This window comes from Harpia harpyja, chromosome 2 (assembly GCF_026419915.1).
Source record: "Harpia harpyja isolate bHarHar1 chromosome 2, bHarHar1 primary haplotype, whole genome shotgun sequence".
NCBI lineage: Eukaryota > Metazoa > Chordata > Aves > Accipitriformes > Accipitridae > Harpia > Harpia harpyja.
The window spans coordinates 59393498-59415587 of NC_068941.1; the positions used below are offsets into that span (position 1 = coordinate 59393498).

The 22090-nt window shown below is 44.3% G+C and overlaps 1 protein-coding gene across 1 annotated transcript in view; it reads right to left on the reverse strand.

Annotated features, from left to right (window-relative positions):
* Window positions 1-22090, reverse strand: part of KIT (KIT proto-oncogene, receptor tyrosine kinase) — a 59531-nt gene that overhangs the window by 23927 nt on the left and 13514 nt on the right. Inside the window, exons 2-7 of the mRNA XM_052780049.1 lie at window positions 16586-16825; window positions 12100-12378; window positions 8491-8627; window positions 5627-5786; window positions 2583-2772; window positions 1760-1875 (exon numbers count right to left, since the gene is read on the reverse strand). Coding sequence (XP_052636009.1) covers window positions 1760-1875; window positions 2583-2772; window positions 5627-5786; window positions 8491-8627; window positions 12100-12378; window positions 16586-16825 — 1122 coding nt within the window. The remainder of the gene's footprint in view (window positions 1-1759; window positions 1876-2582; window positions 2773-5626; window positions 5787-8490; window positions 8628-12099; window positions 12379-16585; window positions 16826-22090) is intronic.

The window sequence follows — 22090 nt, forward strand, 5'->3', positions numbered from 1 at the left end:
CCAGGGCCAGAGCGCATGGTAACGTGAGCTCTTGAGACTGCTTAAATGTCCCCACTGCATCCCAAGACTGATCTTACTACTTAGAAGACCAGTAGTTGAAGCAAGAGGGAAGAAGACTTGTATACTGCTGGTTGTATGGACAAGCCATTCAGAAAAACTAAACTGTATGCTCTCTCTTGCCTTGGCCATCCTGTTTCACCATGCTCTTCCTAGTCTGATTTCCTAACCATGATCTACAGGGATTTTCAGCTTTTATCAAACAGCACGTTCCTCAAAAGCGGCAACATGGAGCTCTGCACCAAGAACTGACACCTGATGATGAAAAAACTGTGGGTTGTTTTTTTTTTAGTTCTTCTGCCCAGACTGCTCCCAAGCAACCTGCAGAGCTTGGGAGAGCTGGGAGGACCATGAACAGCCCCTCGCTCCAAGCACACATATGATGCTGCAAATCAAAAACACCATCCAGCCCCGTGTGAACTGACAGTTCCACAGGCAACCTGCAATTTCTCCCATTCCTTCCCAGAAATTAAACTTCTGGCTCAACAATTTGCTCCGCTAATCTGTAAAATAGTAGAATTATCCCTTGTGACTGTAACCCACGGAGGCAAAGGACATCTGACGTTGCCAGTGCCCTCATCTCAGAAATCACAGCTAGGAAATGGAAAAGGCACAAGAATACAAATGACAACATTCACAGATGAAGGAAGCTGAAAGGAGCCCAAGTGACATTTCTAGACCTGAACTATGGCATTGCTAATAGTGACACTACAAATGTTGATGTTCAGTGATAAATAAGAAGAATTCAGAAATTAACATCTAGGATTTGGGGCATTTGTGGAAGTCTCAACAGTCCTCTGCATAAACCTATGCCTGGAGAAACAGAGCCGCAACACAGAACTGTATTTGCAGCACATTCATTCACTTTCTATACAGTTCCTCCTGCTGGGCTTGAAGGCATCATTGTCTACCTCACCTTAGCTTCTCCAGTTTGCCTGCAGTTCCCTCCTGGTTTAATTTTCCTTAAGCTTGGCCTTTAGCAGCTGCCAATATTTGTCTGCTGAGAGCATGAAACGCTCTAACAGGATGGCTCTGCTAAGAAGGCCAGGGTTTCCTGAAGGTTTCATTGAATTAATTTTGAAGTTTAGCTTTTGTCTTGAAGAACACTGTTTGGAACTGAGACCGATTCTCTTTTTTAACAAGCACGTCCCGAAGATGACAGCACACGCGTCTGTAAAGCTATGCAGTTTCTCTAAAACAATGGTGATCTATATTATTATACAGAAGTATTTAGATGCCAAAAGCCACAAGTGAGTAATTCTCCTGACAAGCTTTCAAACTCTGCATCCAACTCAAACAAATTGAAGACAATTAATAGCTTAACTTGGCTGCCAAAAATGCAAATTATAATCCCTGTATATCCTGCTCCACCTTAAATTATCAAAGGTTTATGGTACATGCTTATTTCTGAGATTGTGCTTCCAGGTGCTACAGCTTTTTTCCTGTATAAACTATCTAGCTGCTCTCTGGCAACCTCTGGAATACATTTGCTAGAATGCAAGGTCACGCTGGATAGTAGGTGGATTTGTGTAAGTACTCTGCACTTTTATATCTTGACATTTAAATAGTTTTCCAGCATGTGCTTCACTTCAGAAAGCCTCTCATATGCTGAACCACACTGTGACATCTTGTGCATACATTATGTTGTATAAAATACAATGACTGTGATAATGAAATATTTCAGACTGTTCACTTTACTTACTTTTCACATAGACATTAAATGTTACAGAGGAGCTGGCATCAGAATTGGACACAAAAAATGTGTAAATGCCTCCTTCTGTTCCTTTTAATCGGGTAAGGTGAAGTTCACTTGTATAACTGTAAAGAAAAAAATTAAGCATTACTGATCCTCACAACTTGCGGTGAACAGGCAATTGATGCGTAGAAGCTAAGGAGTGAATTATTAGCATGCTGTCATCTTCTGCAGACGCTGTCCATGCAGACACACTTATCTTGCATTACGACTGCCCTTGGACTACAGCATCCAAAAGTTTTGCCACTTCTAACACCAGGGTGTTAGAATGTGTGCCCGGGTGACAGCTCAGCACCAGGCTCAGACCCCTGCTCCTTTTCTCGCTGAGGAAGGAACCCAGATACACAACCCAGGCCACACGTGCTAGGTGCTTCACTGGATTTTTGGAGGACCAGGGCTCAGGAAAGAACAGTGCACAGCAGAAGAAAAAGCATAAGCTTTTGTTCAGAGCCTTGGGCTCTGCTGTGGTGGTAGAGGGAGTCTCTGCACACAGACAACTTCAAATTCTTATTTTTGCTTATTGGGCAGGAATGGCATCTTGTAAGTGAGTCGTGAGTATGTGGCACACTGGTCCTCAGATGGTGTGGTTAGCTCAACGTTATTCCAAATCTAGGTTAGCAGACTTTGCACCAGTTACTGCGGTAAGCCACGCGTACTACAAGATCTTTTATAATCACAATTTTCTCACCATCTCCACTTTCCTCTTTCCAGAGCAGACTCTAGTTTGCTGTTCCAAAGTGAAATCGATAGCACTTACAGTCACTCTTATTACCTGTTATTGCCCACAGTCTTGAACTTGACATAATGGTCTGATGAATTCTGTAATGTTTCGTTCATGTACGTCCAGACTTCTTCCTTCGGTTTTGGATATGCCTCATATTCAACTGTTAAATTTCCATTTTGTCCTGCATTTATATCTATTGTGGTATTCATCGTTGCAAACAAACGGACAAATCCTTTAGCTGACAGCCATAAGAGGAGAAGAAAAACAATTTCAGGGCCATTTAGAAGATTGTCAGGGCTCTAACCACACTTAAGACTACTTCAAGATCAGTGATCAAACATCCAACTGTGAAACAGGAAACCTTATCTACAAAGCAGAACTTGAACCCTCACCTGCCAAAACCAAGGCCACTAGCTATATATAGCAATGAGGCACAGGACTTAAAGGAGCCCTGAGTGCCTTAACAGAAATAATTCCGTCTTCTGGTGATAAATACACCCTATTTGCTTTTGGAAAAATGCAAGCATGTCTTTGATTCTACTCAAGTATTTATATTTTTCCAAAAATCGGAGCTGCTAACTGTCTGGTACAAAAGAAACACTAAGAAAAAAGCAAGATCAATTGATAATTTATGACAATATACTAGATTATTTCAGGTTTCTTTGTCAAGTGTAATTAAGAGCAACATTACAAATGAAGCTATTGAAAACTGTAATTAGAGAAAAATGTGCTAAGTCCACAGGCCTGGATACCACTTGTCTTAAACTAAGGCATTTCTGTGCATCTACTGCTGGGTCTTAATCTTTTATTTGGCAGATACCATTTATCATTGTGCAGTTCCGCTCCAAAATATCATGTGGAGCAGCATCCTTACCGCAGTGATTTTAATTTCATTAATAAACTCATCAGCTTCAGGATTATTCACTTTGAAAAGGCAAATTTTTCAGTCCTATTACACAAATTCATATGGGAATTATCAGTTTGACAGGCAGATTGCAATTACAAGGAAACACATTTACTGAGAGAGCTTGAATCTAGACCAAAAGTCAATCTCTGATCCCTGCTTCTTCTCACTTTCTAGTAATCAAACTGCTGTGGCCAGCTGGGCACCTGAGCTCTGGAAAACCAGAGCCAGCGGGGCTTGGTGAAAGCATATGGAACTGCCAGAGCACTTGACAGATGCTTTGGAGAAGAAAGGATGAAGTAAACTCGCAGCAGGCAGGTATGCTCTAAAATGCTCTCCATCGCTAGAAAAGAGAAAAAGGTTTTAAATCTGGAAACTAAAGATTTTTAGTTCCTTCACAGAGCTTTTTTCTATTTTCTGCATAAATACAGGATCCCTTATGCAACTTAGATTAAAAATCGGACCCAAGAGCCTGCAAATAAAATTTTATGATTGCACTATCAGTCCCCAAAAATGCAGTTTTAGAAACTGTTTACATTTAGATAAATTAACTGTTAAAAAAAGTAATTGGGAAAATTACCAAAAATACCCATTATTTATTGTAACCTTTTTGGCTAACGTTAAAGCCACAGCTATTTAGTATCTGATACAATCCCAGGATCTCTCCAGTACACACCATACATCACTTCCGAGGACCCTGGGTGCTGGCACAATTCAGGTAAATGTAGTCAGCTTGACAATGAATGGTGAAAGGCATCCAGAAGCCAGAGTTTATTTTAAGTCAAATTTGGCGGGGGGGGAAAGTATCTCAAAAAGGAAAGATTCCAGCTTTTCTCTGGCATTTTTTATTAAATACAAACTTTGCATTTTACTAAATACAAACTTGTTACTTTATTATCTACTGTTTATAATGTCATGCTCTATTTTAGCCCCCAGACCTTCCAAAGTCAATTCTTTTTAAAGCCACATTTGCATACGTAGTAGTCCTAAGAATTTCTGTAGTTAAGAACTTCCCTCCTCTTACAATAAAAGCTTTCATATTGTTCCTCTTGGGGAAAAGATTTACTTTCATACTTCACACTGTTTCACTCTTTTACATATGAATTTAGTCTCTCCTGTAAAAAAAAAAGAGGAAAACATCCCTGTCCTTATGAACCCTACCCCCTCGAATGGCAGAGCAAGGTTAAGGGCATTCAAACCTCTGCCACTCTGCTGAAGATCTGACCTACACAGGTCAAACACTTCTGTTTTCTTTAAGTTACCAAAGAAAGCAAAACAAGGAATGTTGCAGGAGTATCTGTGCAACAGAAAAACAGATTTGAAAAGGAAAAAGGATCCAAGGCTACACTTCCCTCAGTTACTACACCCTTGAATGGTAAGGAACTGAAACAGTTGAAGCCAACTATGCAGACTTCTTCAGAATTATCTTATTAACTATACCAACATGTCCTTAATTGTCCTTAATTTATTGAATTAGCAGGCTTCAGCAGCTTTAAAATTCAAAAGGCACTGTCTGTCACCCAAGTTAATATACAGTAGACTCTAAACAGGTGTGTTATTAAACAAGAGGAGGGAGACAGTTTGCTCACTGTTAAGGGACACAATCCAAAACCTGTGGAAGTGATCGATAGTGGGTTTACCACGGGGGTGAGCACCAGAACAATTTCATGCTGTCTATGCACACTGCAATGTTCCTCACAGCATTATTTTAAATAGAGGTACATGTATAGCTTCTACATAAAAAACTGACATGCTGATGTCAGCAAAATTTCCCATGCTTGGAAGGCAGGTATTAAAGATACGCTTTGTGCTTCTGCTGCCAAATTACTTAAGCATAGGGATAGTACCAGGCAAAGGTAAATTAATTGCTTTGTTAAGACTGGATTAAATTTAAAATTAAACCTGGAAGGATGAGACAAACCAGAGAGATGGAAACACGGTTGGGTGGTTGTTCTAATATCACATTCCAACAACATGCAAAGGGTTATAGAAATTAAAGTAGTCATACACACCACAACACTTCCTGAGCCATCCCATATGGTACCAGTCAGCAATAACCTTTTAATAAAGCAACTTTGCTCATTGAAGTTTGGGGGAAAGGAAAGTCATGAAAGAGAAGGCTCCCCAGTGTTCTCACTTTCCACCTCCCACTCTTAGAGATGTTAAGATTTCTACAGGAGCTATTTACCTAGTGCTTTCAAGGTTACTGTGGCATTGGTTTTTCCAAAAGGGTTTTCTGCTTGGCATGTGAATTCTCCAGAATCATTAACTCCCACTGAACGGATGTTCAATGTTAATTTCCTTTCATATCCATAATCACCCAAATTTCTGCTTTTGCTTGTAACAATCTGTCGGTAAAAAACAATTAACATCTAAAACACTGTGTATGCAGCATCTTTCCTAGATAAATTAAAAATAGAAGTAATTATAACTTTGCTATATTAATATTCATAACTTTAAACCGGAATAATAAGCCAGCACGACAAACCTGTCACTAGAATCTCTCCATGCAAAACAAGTGTATGATCAGCTGTCTTTGGGAGATAAGGTCCTCTCCTAAGTCCCATACCCTCCCCTTATTCTTTATTTTTGTCCTCCTCAAGCTCCACTGAAGTGTGTGTGTGTGTGTGTGCGTGCGTGTGTGTGTACGTGTGTGTTCACCTCCCCTGAGAGCGCCAACTGGGGAGACCACCCCAAGCCACAAAGCTCAAACTCTAATTTCTTCAAATGTTTCAATCATACGAAGAAAAGAGTATTGTGCCCAAGGTCATACCCAGCTCACTCGGGCTACATTTCTAATGCTGATGAAGGTGAGGAACCAACAGAAGGTTTTATTTGCACTAACAACCCTTCTAGCTGTAGGGCTTGATGCAAAGTGACCACTGGGTCTTGACTTTCCTAATGCTCAGAAGCTGCAGCTATTGTAAAAAGTCATTGCAACTCTGATGTGTGGTTCACCACTCAAGTGGTGCCTAAAAATCACCGAAGTCTCTAATGGTTGCAATGCTTCCCATTGAACAACAAGAGAGAATTTAAGGTGCCGGAACTTCATCTTAAACTGGGTTGCTCTATGCCCTGAGTCCGCAGCATCTCCTGATTACAGCCATACTGCAGAAAGACCTGCTGGCAGCAGGCTTTACATGGCATCCTTCCGCTGGTACCCACTCTGATTCTTGGTCCATAGCAATCTAGATTTATTAATCTTAAAGGCAACTGGAAACTTCATTCTTTTTTCAAAGCATTAAGTATATCATGACTCTAAGCCTCCGTATGCATAGAAAAAATAAATGCTTTGAGGTGTTGACTTCAGTTTCTGTGAGAATGCTCAGTGTGGTTGGAAAGACAGATAAATTTACATTGATTAATCCAAATGCAGACCTGGACTTTTAATGATTTTCTAGTACAATGATTTCAATTCTTGGAGGTTCCAAGAGCTTCTAGATAAATTTAATCTTCTCAATGCAATTTTGCTTCCTCCTGAACTATAATAATCACAGATAGAAGTTTGTTCTGTATGGATGTGCTTGCTTATAACACGTCTCCTAATTTTCAAAAGTGGTGATAACTTCAGTCATACAAGGAAAAACTGGTTTGGGTTTTTTCCCTCCCACCTATTCAGGACAAAACATAATTCTGCATCTACTTAAACATGAATTTTATGTATTCTGTTTCAGGACAAAATTTAATTTGATAGTCAATATTTAAAAGATAGCATAGCCTGCTATTTACCAGAAAGGACAGAAAGGTCAAACTTATTTGGTCAAAAATATTTTCCTCGTAGCTTTTACTCATAAAATGAAAAGTGATAAAGCACAAAAACTTAAGGGAATGCCCTGATTTCATCACACTGTAACAAAGAAAAGGGAGGAGAACGAGAGAAGAAATGAAGTTCTCAGGTGAAGGACCTGCAGTTGACCTTGGCACAGGACCAAAAGCCCCATCTGCATGTCCCACGCTGCCTTCATGTCATTTAGACCTCCTCAACCTTCGGAGCTGCGAGGTGGGATTTCTGAAGCGGCAAGCACTTAGCGAGAGCAGCTCTGCCACAGCCAGCGGATTAGCTAAGCATGGCATGCCTGGCCCCAGGGAACAGGCCTCCCGTTCACTATCTGTCTGAGGAGATGTGATTTAGCCAAACATCACAACATCACAGAAGCCTTTTTTCCATATATACATGGACTGCGAATTATGTATTCTGGTCACTACCATTAGCAGTAAAAGACCAGCCAATTAGCACAGGAGCGTATACAGCAGGAGTTACTAACAGGTCTTCCCAAGGGCTTTTAATTAATTTAAATTTCAGGGTATACCCAGAAGACCAAGAAGCATCCTTAAAAACAAGCCAGTGCCTGCTGCTTGTTTCAAAGGCAGAGCTGGTAGTAAGTTGGCTGACCAGGGGAGGGGATCTCTCTGCCCCTTGTCTGCAAAATAACTGTGCTGCCAGTAATAAACTCTCCTGGAGCACTTAGCAGGCAAATAATTTAATTTGGTGATGCCAGGCAGAACCTTCATCTATCACTACAGACAGAAGCCAGTTCACTGGTTCATCTTTCAGAACTTTGCCAGTTAGTAAGGCACACCATGTAATTTAAATGAATTAATCATTCCTGTGAATGCTTACTACTATTCCTGTCACACGCAATCCCATGCTAATTAGCAGGTATTTTACTGTTAATGATAACGACTAGAATATGTAATTTGCAGTCCATGTGTTGATATTTGCAGCTCCCATTGATTGCAATGTGATGTGTAGGCACTCCGTGCTTCCGTATTTAGGCAGCCCAATAGAGGTCACCTAAACTTCACACTGAAAAGCCTAATTTTAATTTCTGTTTGGGAAGAGAAGCCCATGCAGATGCTTTTCCTCCCAGCCGTCCGCATGGGCATGGGACAGTTGTTGCTGGCCCCTCACCAGTCTCTGGGATGCAGGACCTTTGGAAATGCAACAAATGCAAACTGATATAGCATCAGGTATCCAAGTCAAGCACGTGAATGTCTACAGAGTTTGTGTACTGTGCTGAGGCATACAATGATACAATTAAAGGAACTCACCCCACTTTTGTGAGAAATCCAACTAGCTTGTACGCTGCTATCCACATCCGTGATTATGCATGTAACTTCAAATTCTTCCCCTTCTTTGAGAAGCTCGTAGCTTTTGGATAAGGTGATGACAGGAAGAGTTTTGTGAACTGGAAAACAATTTAGAAGTGCGTTACTTTTCATTAGCTGCAGAGCTTCCAAGGGAGGATAAAAAGCAACAGTCATAAACTTTCCAATAAAATTCAGGCCTCCGAGAGGTATTAAAATTTCTTTAACATACTACACAGTTGTTCCTTTACAACAAGCACATTACTGCTTCAATCTCCCTTCAAATTACGCTTAAAGTTAGATAATACTTGTTAGAGCATAGCAACTTGCATGAAGAAACTTGAACGATGTTGAACCATCAATGAGACGACTCATTCCATGACAGCGATTAAAAAGTTGCACTCTGGAACCGAAAACACAGTGAGGATCAGCCACTGAAGAACCGCAGCCTAGCATTAACTGCAACTTTTAATTACAAAATACTACATCAGACACGAAGTACTGTCTGATATGTCCCTGAAAAGCCCCTGATGGACAGCCTAGGAAGGACAGGTACAGCTCAAGGACTTCAGCACACCTGCCCCTGAAAGCACCACAACTTCTGCTCACGGTAATGGTTCACAGAGGTGGCTGGAGTCAAGTCCGTGGACAAGTTTGTCACCCAAGAGGTAGGTGGTTACAAGCAGCTGTGGGCTAGCTGTATCCCTGTTCTTCTTCAGGGTGTCTTTTGTCAACAGTCAAGTATATCTGAGGACTATGTGTCTCTTATCTCCGCAAAGCTCTTCCTCTGTTCCCTCCACAGATTTTTCTCTGTTTTCTTCATCCTTTCTTCAAATTTTCCTCATTTATGAGACTCCAGTGAACTTCCCACTAGGGCTTTTACACAGGAAGACTGACTTTCAAACTGTGAATGCACCATATATCAGATAAGGTCTTCCAGACTCTCTTCCTGCCTCTGACACAGGCTTTGTAGTTGTCTTAGGTAAATTATACGAAACTTAGGAAAACGCAATGCTTTTCAGCCATTCATACTTTAACAATAATGTTTTCCTCATGGTGCTGTAAGCGGCTATGAAAGAGAACAAAGAAACATGTTTGCTCTCTTCAGATATAAAGGCTCACATAAAAATCCCCCCCCGGCATTCAGCAGTACTCAAGAGACAGGAGGAAGCCAGTGCAGAAGGCGTGCTGTGTTCTCACCCACCAGAAAGATCTACGGACAACCAAAAAAAAAAGCCGTAAGGCCATAAAGCGCCTCATTGTTTTGAGAAGGGCTGGACATAAACACTCCCTGTGCTATCGTAGCAGGGCTGGTGTATGTCTGAGTATGCCTGCACAGCTCGCCGTTTCATGGATGCCTCTTCTGTCCTTCTGCACTAGAAGCTCAGGCCTGGGGGTCTGAGTGCCACAGTTATGATTACAAAAACATTGCCCACCAAAGGGTCTCGCCCTTAAACCTTCAGCCAAGGAGAAAGTGGGAGTTTTACCTGGTGAACTTAGTAACGACCAAACACTACAGCACGGTAATTACAACACTGAGGATGACAATACTGCTTTGCTGCTGATGGCCTTCAGCAGATGCTTCCACTTACTGCACGCTTCCCCCCAGATGGAGAACGTGGGCAGAGCACCCAGGTCCCATCGGTCACCTACGGCTGCCCACCATAAGTGGGCCACTGGTGACGGATGCCAGGTCAGCACCCTCCCATCTGAAGTCACCACTCTATCAAGCAAGTGCAGACTTTTATCCCATAAAAAAATGAAATAGTCCAATACTACAACTTGCACTCTCCTATGTCAGAGAAATGTCAGCTATGTCAATCAACTGCTTTCTTTCTTTGGCCATCACTGAAAAAACAGTTGAAAAAAAAACTTGTTACAGAACAAACAAGAGAGACAGCAAGAACGGACTTGATTTTTGTCATCAAAAGAGAATGCCAGATTAAACCTTTGTTCTCATTAATTGAAATTTATTATTCATTAGAATTCACTGTATCAGAGTGTCCAAAACACCAGGAAAAAGACTGCTTCAATTTGCTACAGCACTTGAGATGGCCCCCGCTGCCCACCCGCTGCCCCACCACCGAGGAGCACGGCGCCGGGCAGGTGACACAGCTCCAGCCGTGGAGCAAACACCAACGCGTCCCCTCATCACGCCACGGGGCAGCCCTCCTTCACCGGCACGAGCGGGTCTGCTGGCGGCGGCCTGGCCTCGGCTCCTAACGCCTGGCACAAAACAGGCGGCGGGGGGGGACGCGCACTGGCCCGAGCCGTGCACCCCCTTCTCCAGCAGCAGCCTCGGCGGCACCGCTGCGATGGCACTGCTGGCGGCTGGCTGCCTCTGAAAGCACAAAGCCAACCCACGCAGCCCCTACCCGCCGCTCTCCCTTCGACAACAAAAACCCCACGGGACACCTCGGCCGCGCGGACAGAAACGCTGCGGCAGCCAACAGAAACTCCGGGCGCACGGTCTAACGCGTGTGCACGGACAGAGGACGCTCCCTCGCCAGACCTTACCGCAGCCTTCGCGCTGCGCACACGCCTGAGCGGAGACACGCTCCCAGCTGCAGCCAGGGGTTACTTCGTTCAAAGAGCCCCGCAGCTACGTGGAGAACAAACTCGCTCACTCGCCCCTCAGCAAACGCCAAGACAGCCTGGCTGGCTGAACCGCTCCCTCCGCTTCTCTCCCGGGTATTTATGCAGCGCATGAACGACACACGGGGTAACTCTAGGCTCCGAACCGCCCGGACAAAATCAGCCCGTAAGGTCCTGCACGGCCAGCCATCGGGCTTCTCCTCCTTCCCAAACCCACTCAACCACCCAACCCTAGGGCACAAGGGTGCGTGAAGGTCAAAGGTAGGGTGTCATCAACAGGTTTGCAGAGCTAAGTGTTGCATCTGGCAGCTCAGCCACAACACACTCCTCATCATGATCTGGGCACATTGTTGCTGTTGTGACCACCCTCACTTATGAAGACGGAGACAAACAAGGGCTCTCTGCTCCCCCAAGCTCTGCCCCTCCACTGAATCCCTCTTCTTTAATGTCATCAGTCAGTTTCTCCTGCTGTCACTTGCAGGCAACAGACATGTAAGTAAGGCATTCAAATCTCCACCTTTCCTGCACAAACCTGTTCAAACCTCATGGAGCTGGTTTGTCCTCAAAGTTTAACTGCACAACGCACATTTCTTGAAATGGTGAAAAAAACACCTGGAAATCACCAGGAACAGAAAATAGAAGTGATCATGGCCAAACCTGCTCAGCACAGCCACAAGCCAAGTGCCATGAGATCAACCTGTGCCCTGACACAACTTGCCCAGAACAAGTTTTCTAAGTCCACCACCTTCCTTTGGACAGCCTGCAGCGGCCACAGGCACCCCAGAGCAATCCCCTGGTGCACAAGCACCTCTGGCTTTGAGTAGAAGACTCCAAAAGCCTCCAGAGGAGACCGCCACCTCCAGCCTCCCCATGACAAGGTCAGGACACAAGGTGAGGCTTCACAGCACTTCCCACCAGTTCCTGGGAGGTGAAGGGTAAAATCTGGTGCTCTACAAGAAGGCAAAAATCCTGTGTTACCTGGCCTCACATTCAGGAAAATGTGCTCCGATATTTTCTCAACTCCATTGTGCTTGGCCAAGCACTGGTAGCAGCCCTTAAATGACCTCTGTACGTTCTTTATAGTGATGCCTTTCTGGGGATTGGGGATGAACGTCATATTTTTGGGGAGACGTTTTCCATCACATTTTCTCAGCGTGAAATTTGAAACATCTGGATCTGTTAGTGGGCACACCAGCAGGATGTCACTGTCTTCTTTTCCATAGATCAGAGAATCAACAAGGAAGAGCACGTTTGGATCTGTGAAGAAATGCAAAGACCTGTCAGAGAAGCTGACATTGCACAGGGAACTTCTGATGACCCCAACTCTGCAACTGGGCACTTACATCAAAGAAAGTTTTACATTCAACCAGTAAAACCGAGTATTACCCAATTCATGTTTACCAAGAGATGTTAAATTTTGTCCTAAAAGAGCAGCACAACAGGAGATGTGCAGTAGCATTCAATACCAGACACACTACAGAATCATGTGCACTAAAAATAATCCTACTGCATTTTTATTTGGAGATGGGGATTTTTTTTTTGCCTTGTTTAGCTCCAAAACCTCCACCCTCCACCCCCAACAACAGTAAACAGATTTTCACAGACCATTAAAAGTAATTTGCTTTTAGCTAGTGGCAGGGCTGTAAGGTTTCATGCCCACAGGAGGATTTTGAAGAAATTTATGAGCAAATGGAAGTTGGAAAGCACCTAAATTATGGTTTTCACTTCTGTAAAATACATAATCTAAATGAACACACATTGCTACCAGAGGAAGCACCAAACAACTTCTCTCTCTCTCTCCCCTCCCTGAAAGCAGAGGTTATTTTTAGCCTCCTTAGAAAAAAACCTGGGCATACAAACAGCATATCTGATTGAAAAATCATCATGTAATCTTTCACAAGGTACCTTTTCTAAAGCATTTCATCTCGGCCACCACAGCACACAAACATACAGTACTTAAAACACTTTTACAAAAAAAGTCGAAGCCCATGATAGGTGATGACCTTGAAATGCTAAGAACCTGGCCATTAATAGCAAACACAAAAATAAAGGATGGTGTGGTGACAAACACTCCGTAGAAGTTTATTTCAGCTCCCATCTGCCCTCCCTACAGAGTAGCATGAATTAGAAATGTAGAAACAAAGGGAAAAGTTTTCTTTCTTTTTTTGCAAACTGCCTTCGTACAACTTGAGTGATTAGAGATCAACAAGCCATGATTTAACAAAAAAACCTGAGAGAATTTGGTTAAGATGATGGACAATGCGCATTTGGTTTAAGACAAGAAGTACTAGGCTGAAAATGAAGCATGGGACATTTATGTAAGCAGTTAGGAAATGCTAAGTCAAAGGGTGCTCATCACCGAACACAGAAGTTACTGGCTGGTTTCTAGCTTAGAGTGAGGGTATAGTTTTAACCTCATTTGATACTGCCACCCAAGAAGCCCCCACAAACTAAAAGCTTTGAAGCATCAGTCTAGACCTAGTGGATGGAGACTACTAACAAATGAAAAAGTAAAGCATGCCTGAACAGAACCAAAGTGTGATGTTTTGCACATGGAGATACTTAGACAAACACTATGAGTTGCTGTCACTCCTGAGCTGGAAGAGCATGGACTGGAAGAGCTCATCTAAATGTCCCTGCTGACAGAGACTTAACTGATCGGTTTCCTCTCAGTCCACTTTTTCTCCAATATGGACAGAGCCAAGATATCTTCGCTATGCAGAAAGTATGGCTCCCCAGGAAAAAAAAAAAAGACATCTTTTGAAAAGAGAAGAAAGGAACAAAGACCTGTTTCACTAACAGCTGAAACTGCAGGGAAGGCCTTGGCTGGGGTAAGTGGAATAGCTGAGGTGCTCCCCTCCCATCTTCCATCCTCCTCTGGAAGGGAGACCTCAGGGTGAGAATACATGAAAGGATTTGCTGTAGGGAATCCAGGCAGAAACAAGGCTGCTCATGGTCATCTTCTTCCCGTCACGGCTTTCCACCCCAGGTACGTCTTGGGTAGCACTTGCTTTCTGGGCATACCTCAGGTTTCCAACACAAAATGTGTGCTTGCGTCAGAAAAGACATGAGATTAAAATCGAGATTTTTCTCTCTTATGTAGATGTCTGAACTAGCTTGATCTTCACTAAACTTGCTTGGATAGGGACACAAACTGCTTCTATAAACAAAAAAACACAGGCACTTTCTGCCAAAGCAGAAAGGTGAAAGAGGTAAGCACCTGCCGTCTGCCAACACTGTGTCATCCTTGGTCACAGAAGCATAGAAAATTTGTTTAGTAGATCCAGATGGACGTAAGAGATAAACAGCTGCCACCATTTTATGTGCCACTTGGGACTGCGCAGGATCAAGGTTCTTGGTCCTGTTCTCTCTTCATTCCCAGCTTTACAAGCAGAAAGCGTGTGGGCTGCTTGTGGCAACCCCACAAGCAGCTGATCTCATGGTAGCATCTTCAATGTGATGTAAGATGTCATTAAGCCACAGGCTATTGCAAAATGATGGCCCACCTCACAGACATACTTATTTTACTGCCAGGAACTTGTCAAAGTGAAGCTTGCACATTTTTCACACAATTAAGACAAAGAAATTAACATCTGTTGCATGAGGGCCACACAACTTCTCTGATGCTTTGGTAATCATGCTCAGTGGAAGTGTTCCCTGCTATCCTGAGGTGAAGGAGTCACTCACGTAATGGAAGGCACAAGCACCTCTGTGATCACAGCTGTCTGGGATAAGTACCATGACCTTCAGGAAAACAGTCATGGTAGATAAAGTCAACAATGTTTGCCACATGCAGGTAAAACACATGCCAGATTTCCTCTAGTCATAGTCTCAGAGGAACACAGAAGGTCAAGAAAACTCATCCCTGGTAGCTGCATGGCTATTTGGACAACTCAGCAGTGGTTAAAGGAGCACTCTTTAAATTGTGTGGCCACTATGTCAGATATCTTCCCTTGGGAAAATACTCTTCGCTGTGCTGTGCTGGTATCTCCCTGTCTTGGAGAACAACCTTGCAGTAATTCTCAAAGGACTGGCAGGGTTCACAGGAGGCTCTTTGAAACAACCCCTGTTGGACAAGGAATGCTGTCTCCAAGAAAGCAGATGTTGTAGGACTTTTTTCCATCAACAGGGAAGAAAGACCACCAGAGCTATGTGAAGAAGCAGCAAAATAACTGTGTCCTGGTTTCGGCTGGTATAGAGTTAATTGTCTTCCTAGTAGCTGGTATAGTGTTACGTTTTGGGTTCAGTATGAGAAGAATGTTGATAACGCACTGATGTTTTCAGTTTTTGCCAAGTAGTGTTTAGACTAAGTCAAGGATTTTTCAGGTTCTCATGCCCAGCCAGTGAGAAGGCTGGAGGGGCACAATAAGTTGGGAGGGGATACAGACAGGACAGCTGACCCAGACTGGCCAAAGGGATATTCCACACTGTGTGACGTCATGTCTAGTATATAAACTGGGGGGAGTGGGGCTGGGAGGGATCACTGCTCGGGGAACTAACTGGGCGTTGGTCGGTGGGTGGTGAGCAATTGCATTGTGCATCACTTGTATATTCCAATCCTTTTATTATTATTATTGTCATTTTATTATTGTTATTATTATAATTATTATTTTCTTCCCTTCTGTTCTATTAAACTGTTCTTATCTCAACCCAAGAGTTTTACTTTTTTTTGATTCTTGCCCCCAACCCACTGGGTGGGGGGGAGTGAGTGAGTGGCTGAGTGGTGCTTAGCTGCTGTCTGGGGTCAAACCACGACAAACTGTCTCCCTTGGAAAGGAAAAGGGAATGCCAGGCATGGTAAACTGTCAGCTTGAGGGCAGCTGATGAACCCATAGATCAGGAGCCAACAAAAGAGAAGAAATCTGCACAAAGAAGAAGGGTAATAAAGGACTGTGAAGATGTGTCAGAGCAGAGGCATTTTTTTCCCATCTGAGACATTTCTGATCAGTCACAGGTAGATCAGGAACTGGAGGCATAGGAATCATTGCTGCCTGCTGGCTTAAGCCTGAGAGTGCAGCCTCGAAAAGCCAAATCCTTTAGCTAACTGCCTCAATAAATCAAGAGCTTGGGGCCAAACCTTACATGACTCCATACTGATGGATGGCATGGAATTAAAAAGACATTTCTACATACTGCTTGCTTCCTCACAGTACAACTGACTCATACAACTGATTCAGGTCACTTGGCTAGCTTCTAGAAAGAGAGCTCAGGTATATTTCACCACAAAACAACAGGGATGTAAAGATAAACTCATCCAGAACTTTGTTTTGGTGACAAAGGCCATTGCAAGCAAAGCTGGGAGTGAGTTTTCTTTCTAATGGACAGGGAAGAAGATTTCTTCTGTCACACTGTATTCTCCCTCTGTACCTCAAATTCATTCCCTCCTCCACCATTTACTGTCCTATTATTTTGGGTGTGGGAAACTGGGGGGGAAAGCAAAAATAATGCCTTCATTGAAATTTACCTTTAACAAAAACATAAAAAGAGGTGACAGTACTCCCATTGCTTTTGCATATGTATCTGCCTATGTCTCTCACTGTTGCATTTTTGGTGTACCACTCTTTCTCATTGGAACTCCTTGCTTTTGCTGATGGGTTCGAGTTCTGGAAATTCCAAGTCACAGGTCCATCCTCATTGCACCTCAGCCTTAATTCCTCCCCTTTATTCACAACCAGTGAAGATTCTTCACGGGGCAGTGAACCACCTGGAAAAAAAAAAAGCACAAAATACAATGCCTGTCAATAGAACTCTCTTTTTTCCTGCAGCAAAATTGTTATTTATAGTTGTATATATGCAGTTAATATTTTGGGAGTTATTTCTTAAAAATACAAAGTTGCAATGGCATTGTGCATTTCTACAGACACCTTTTGGTCTGTAAGACCTTCAGCACACAGAGCAAATAACCACTGCAGATGGAAACTGGTCTTTAAAAAACCATTTGAAACTAGTTTCACATGCACCAGTTTCTGCAATGGTTTGGCTTTTGAATGGGAACAGACCCAAGCTATTTAAAAATTAAATTCAAGAACATATGAGCCTGATTCTACATGGCAGCATTTTTAATCATTCTTTGTCATTTACTCAGTATGTTGCCAAGAACTAAAGTTTCCTTGCTCAACAGTTATCTTTTTTTAACTGCTCCCTCATGTATTCAGAAGCTCCACTCACACTCTTAGATTAGAAATGTCCAGTTTAATGAAGGCATCAGCACATGCTTTCTGTACTTGCTTATTTCTTTAGCTGAAGTGCTAATTTGTCATTTCTTACCTCCAAAAAATTTCATGGAAAATATTCTTCAAGCTTCCATCCCAACACTACCTAATTAGTTTCACTGAGGCACCAATCTCCCAGTCACCAAAGCTGCTCTAAATGACCTCTTAGCCTCTTTTTCACTGAACATGCTATAACACAACTTTTAAAAAGTTCTCAGAAACTAAAGATGTGTAAAATTAGCAGCTTCAAATCACAATTCCCAACCACTTCCCAACTTACACTGCGTACTCGGAGAAAGAAGCACACTCAGGCTTCTCTGGCTCCACTGTTAAAGTCAGTCAAGCAGGGGGTTGCTGAGTTAGCATACCCCTGATGTGAACATCTTAGTGAACCTACAAAATGGAGTTCATAGCCAAAAAAGCAGATAAATTCTTACTACTATGGACCTACTTGAACATCAAAAGAACATACACAAATATTGAGGTCATCTTGCAGGAATAAACCCTTCCCCTTTCAGAGTAGCTCTTTAGTCCTGCAAGCAATCCTTAGCTTACAATAGCTATGCTGTTAGCTAATGTCCCTCTCATGTGAAGCTCAGTTGTACAAGATTGTACAACATCATCCATATGTAGTAGCAGAGTCATGCCACTGAAAATACTACTTGCATTCAAAAACACACTCTGCAGCTCCGCTCAGAGGCTGAATTTCCCTACCCACACAGATAACAACAGACGTTCAAGCAAAACAATCGGATAATTAGTTGGGATGCGGTTATATAGTCCAGACTTAATTCATTCATCTCACAGCTTTAGTTGTTCTTAAGGTATATACTGGATTAAGACCAGGTCAGGTAACTGCTCCTCTTCCTGACAAATCCACCACAGAGCAGGAAGCAAAGGACGGTCAGACCACCTGCAGAGTCTAATTACTTGGTTTGTGGTCTGGGTTTTGGAGGGAGCCCTTGTTCTCGCCCCATCTCCCTCGGATTAAAATTTATCAGTGCTAACCCCACAGGCAGTCATTTTTCCGGCACCACCAGAAATTTTCCACATGAGGTCCACTAACCCTGCATATATGCTTCCATAACTGAACCATAAACAACCATCCTAGAAATAATAATTGCCAGAAAAAGGCAGAAAAACCCCCCACGTTTAATTTCAAATCTGCTACCTCAAAGTGCAGGTGTAAGCCTGAGCTGTGATACAGCAGCTCAAAGAAGGAGAGTGAAAGTCCAAGGTCTGAGGAGCGCAGGTCCCAGCCAGCAGTGGCTCAGCAGGTAGGAGAGCTGGAAAAACCCTTTGCCCTGGACATACAGGCACCTAAGAGCAGGGTAGAGGCAAGGAGACCTCTGATTTGCAAACCCCTCAGATCAGAGCCAGCAACTTTTGGCACCTGAGAAGGCAGAGGACAAAGACCTCTGAGAAGGCCTCATGAAAGACCACGCAGGTCCTTCATGGGATGTCTTTGGAGGACTTCTCTGCTGCTTCCCACAGACCACTGGGTACTTCGAACAACAAATGACATGAGCTGCATAAATAGCAAAAGTGCAATGTGGTATACCCACGCTGGCACTAGGTCCTCAGACGAGTCAGGAAGGCTGGGAAAGGAGAAGATCAGGACACCGTTCGCTGGCATCACTCCCTGCCTTCAGCCAGCAAGGTCTCAGCCTGGGCCCTGCCAGGGGAGGCATGCGTGTGGCCAGGCTGGGACAGCCCCCGCTGCCCACCCGCTGCCCCACCACCGAGGAGCACGGCGCCGGGCAGGTGACACAGCTCCAGCCGTGGAGCAAACACCAACGCGTCCCCTCATCACGCCACGGGGCAGCCCTCCTTCACCGGCACGAGGGGGTCTGCTGGCGGCGGCCTGGCCTCGGCTCCTAACGCCTGGCACAAAACAGGCGGCGGGGGGGGACGCGCACCGGCCCGAGCCGTGCACCCCCTTCTCCAGCAGCAGCCTCAGCGGCACCGCTGCGATGGCACTGCTGGCGGCTGGCTGCCTCTGAAAGCACAAAGCCAACCCACGCAGCCCCTACCCGCCGCTCTCCCTTCGACAACAAAAACCCCACGGGACACCTCGGCCGCGCGGACAGAAACGCTGCGGCAGCCAACAGAAACTCCGGGCGCACGGTCTAACGCATGCGCACGGACAGGGGACGCTCCCTCGCCAGACCTTACCGCAGCCTTCGCGCTGCGCACACGCCTGAGCGGAGACACGCTCCCAGCTGCAGCCAGGGGTTACTTCGTTCAAAGAGCCCCGCAGCTACGTGGAGAACAAACTCGCTCACTCGCCCCTCAGCAAACGCCAAGACAGCCTGGCTGGCTGAACCGCTCCCTCCGCTTCTCTCCCGGGTATTTATGCAGCGCATGAACGACACATGGGGTAACTCAAGGCTCCGAACCGCCCGGACAAAATCAGCCCGTAAGGTCCTGCACGGCCAGCCATCGGGCTTCTCCTCCTTCCCAAACCCACTCAACCACCCAACCCTAGGGCACAAGGGCGCGTGAAGGTCAAAGGTAGGGTGTCATCAACAGGTTTGCAGAGGAAAGGGACATACTGGAGGTAGCAGTGCATAGATTAATGTCATAACTGACCTACTGCATGAGTGCGGGTCTGTCGAACCACACACATTGCTGTGATGTGTGCAAATGCTGAGAGGTTCTACAGCAACAAACCCTCCCCCTTCCGAAGGCTGGCTCTTTAGTCCTACAAATAACCATCGCCCCATGCCCCTCTAATGCATAGCACAGTATTGCACAGTTGGACTAGATGTATAATAGCCATGCCTGAGCCAGGGAGGAACATTTCTCAAAAACGAATACCACTTGCATGCAAAAACACACTCTGCTGCTCCATTCAGAGGCTGAAATTCCCTACCCACACAGATAACAACAGACGTTCAAGCAAAACAATCGGATAATTAGTTGGGATGAGGTCATATAGTCCAGACTTAATTCACTCATCTCACAGCTTTAGTTGTTTTTAAGGTAAATACTGGATTAAGACCAGGTCAGGTAACTGCTCCTCTTCCTGACAAATCTACCACAGAGCAGGAAGCAAAGGACAGTCAGACCACCTGCAAAGTTTAATTACTTGGTTTGTGGTCTGGGTTTTGGAGGGAGCCCTCATTCTCTCCCCATGGAAGATTTATTTATCAGTGCTAACCCCAACAGACAGTCCACCAGCACCTGTTTTTCCAGCACCACCAGGAATTTTCCACATGAGGTCCACTAATCCTCTGAACAAACTCACATGACTGAACATATAAACAAGCATCCCAGAAATAATTGCCAGAAAGATTAAGAAAAACAGAATTTCATATTTTTATGCAACGTTTGTGACTTTTACCTACGCTTTCCCCTAGCACTCATCCTACCCATTCAGGCTAGGAGTTCAAAATTTTTCAACACTTATTATCAGGATTATCTAGCAAGTTGTTGGAAAGTTTTTAAAGGTGGTAACAACAGAGCAGAGCATGAGTCTGGTACATACATTATGTACCAGAGGTGGGGAAAGAAAGGTGAAGAGAGAACAAGCACACTGTGGCACTCCACGATATTCCAGTTGAAGCCATCACTCATATTTCAAGACAATGTTGCTACGGTCCCTTTTACGCAGCCTACAAATTCTCAGCAACACAATGTACAAGTTGAATTAATGCCTCGTGCAAAGGATTCCCACAATGTAAAGGGCTTTTTTGTTGCCTTCTGAAAATAATGTATCTTCAAGGAAAGTATGGCAGTGTAAGGACAACAGGTTGTAAACGCAAGGTCTATCAGATGTGCTTGGTATTATGCACCTAAATATTGCCTGTCTTTAAAAAAGAAGAATTAAAATGGTGCTTAGAAAGATGGGAATGACTTTGTATCTTCTTTTTGGAGGAATAATTAAGTAACAGAAATCTGAGCGTTTAACCAACAACTTGTAATCCAGTGTACTAATCCCCACAGCACGTGTCCATCTGCTATCTCTTGATCTTTCCTCAGACTGCTAAAGCCTCACATCCGAGACTGCTCCATTTGTGCCGCAGCTGAGGCACGACGGGGTTCTTCCAGGCCCACTGTTGCTCTTGCGCACTCCAGTAACACCAATCATAAGCATGTAACCATAACCACGACACTGACACTAATAATTCGGGAATCAGTTGTGCTGGCAGAATATACGCCAGGGATCGTAAGAGATCTCCAAGTGCCAAACCCCACAGGATACAGCGTCTGCTGTCTCCTCCCAGGGCTCCATGTTCACCCCAGGCAGGACCATGACTGTACCATTCACCAGTGAGACTGTAAACTCTCCGAGCAACAGGATGGAGGAACCCATTGTTATGTCTCCACTGAAGATTTCCAGGTGTGGGTGTGCATCCTTATTCTATTATCTGACCCACACCTGGGCATGCCCCCCCGCCCTCTACCTCCTTCCACCTTGGAAAAGGAGGTGGACCACTACTTCAATATCAGGTTGAGTGTCCCCACCTCACTGAAGCCCACCTGACCACAGGGACCCCACAGGAGAAGGGGAAGAGAGGAAACCCATCCTCTGTCCCTGTGGCTCCTGCGGGCGAGTGGGAGCGTTGGTCACAGACTGCGGATCCCACTGCGAAACATCCAACACTCCCCATACACTGCATAGCCAGAGTACCACAATGGGGTTCTGGATGACCCTCTACAGTTGTCCTCAAGGGCAACTAGCAGGTAGTTATTACATGCTAACAAAATATGTTGATAATGGCAAATATTTAATGAATAACAATGAAAAAAAA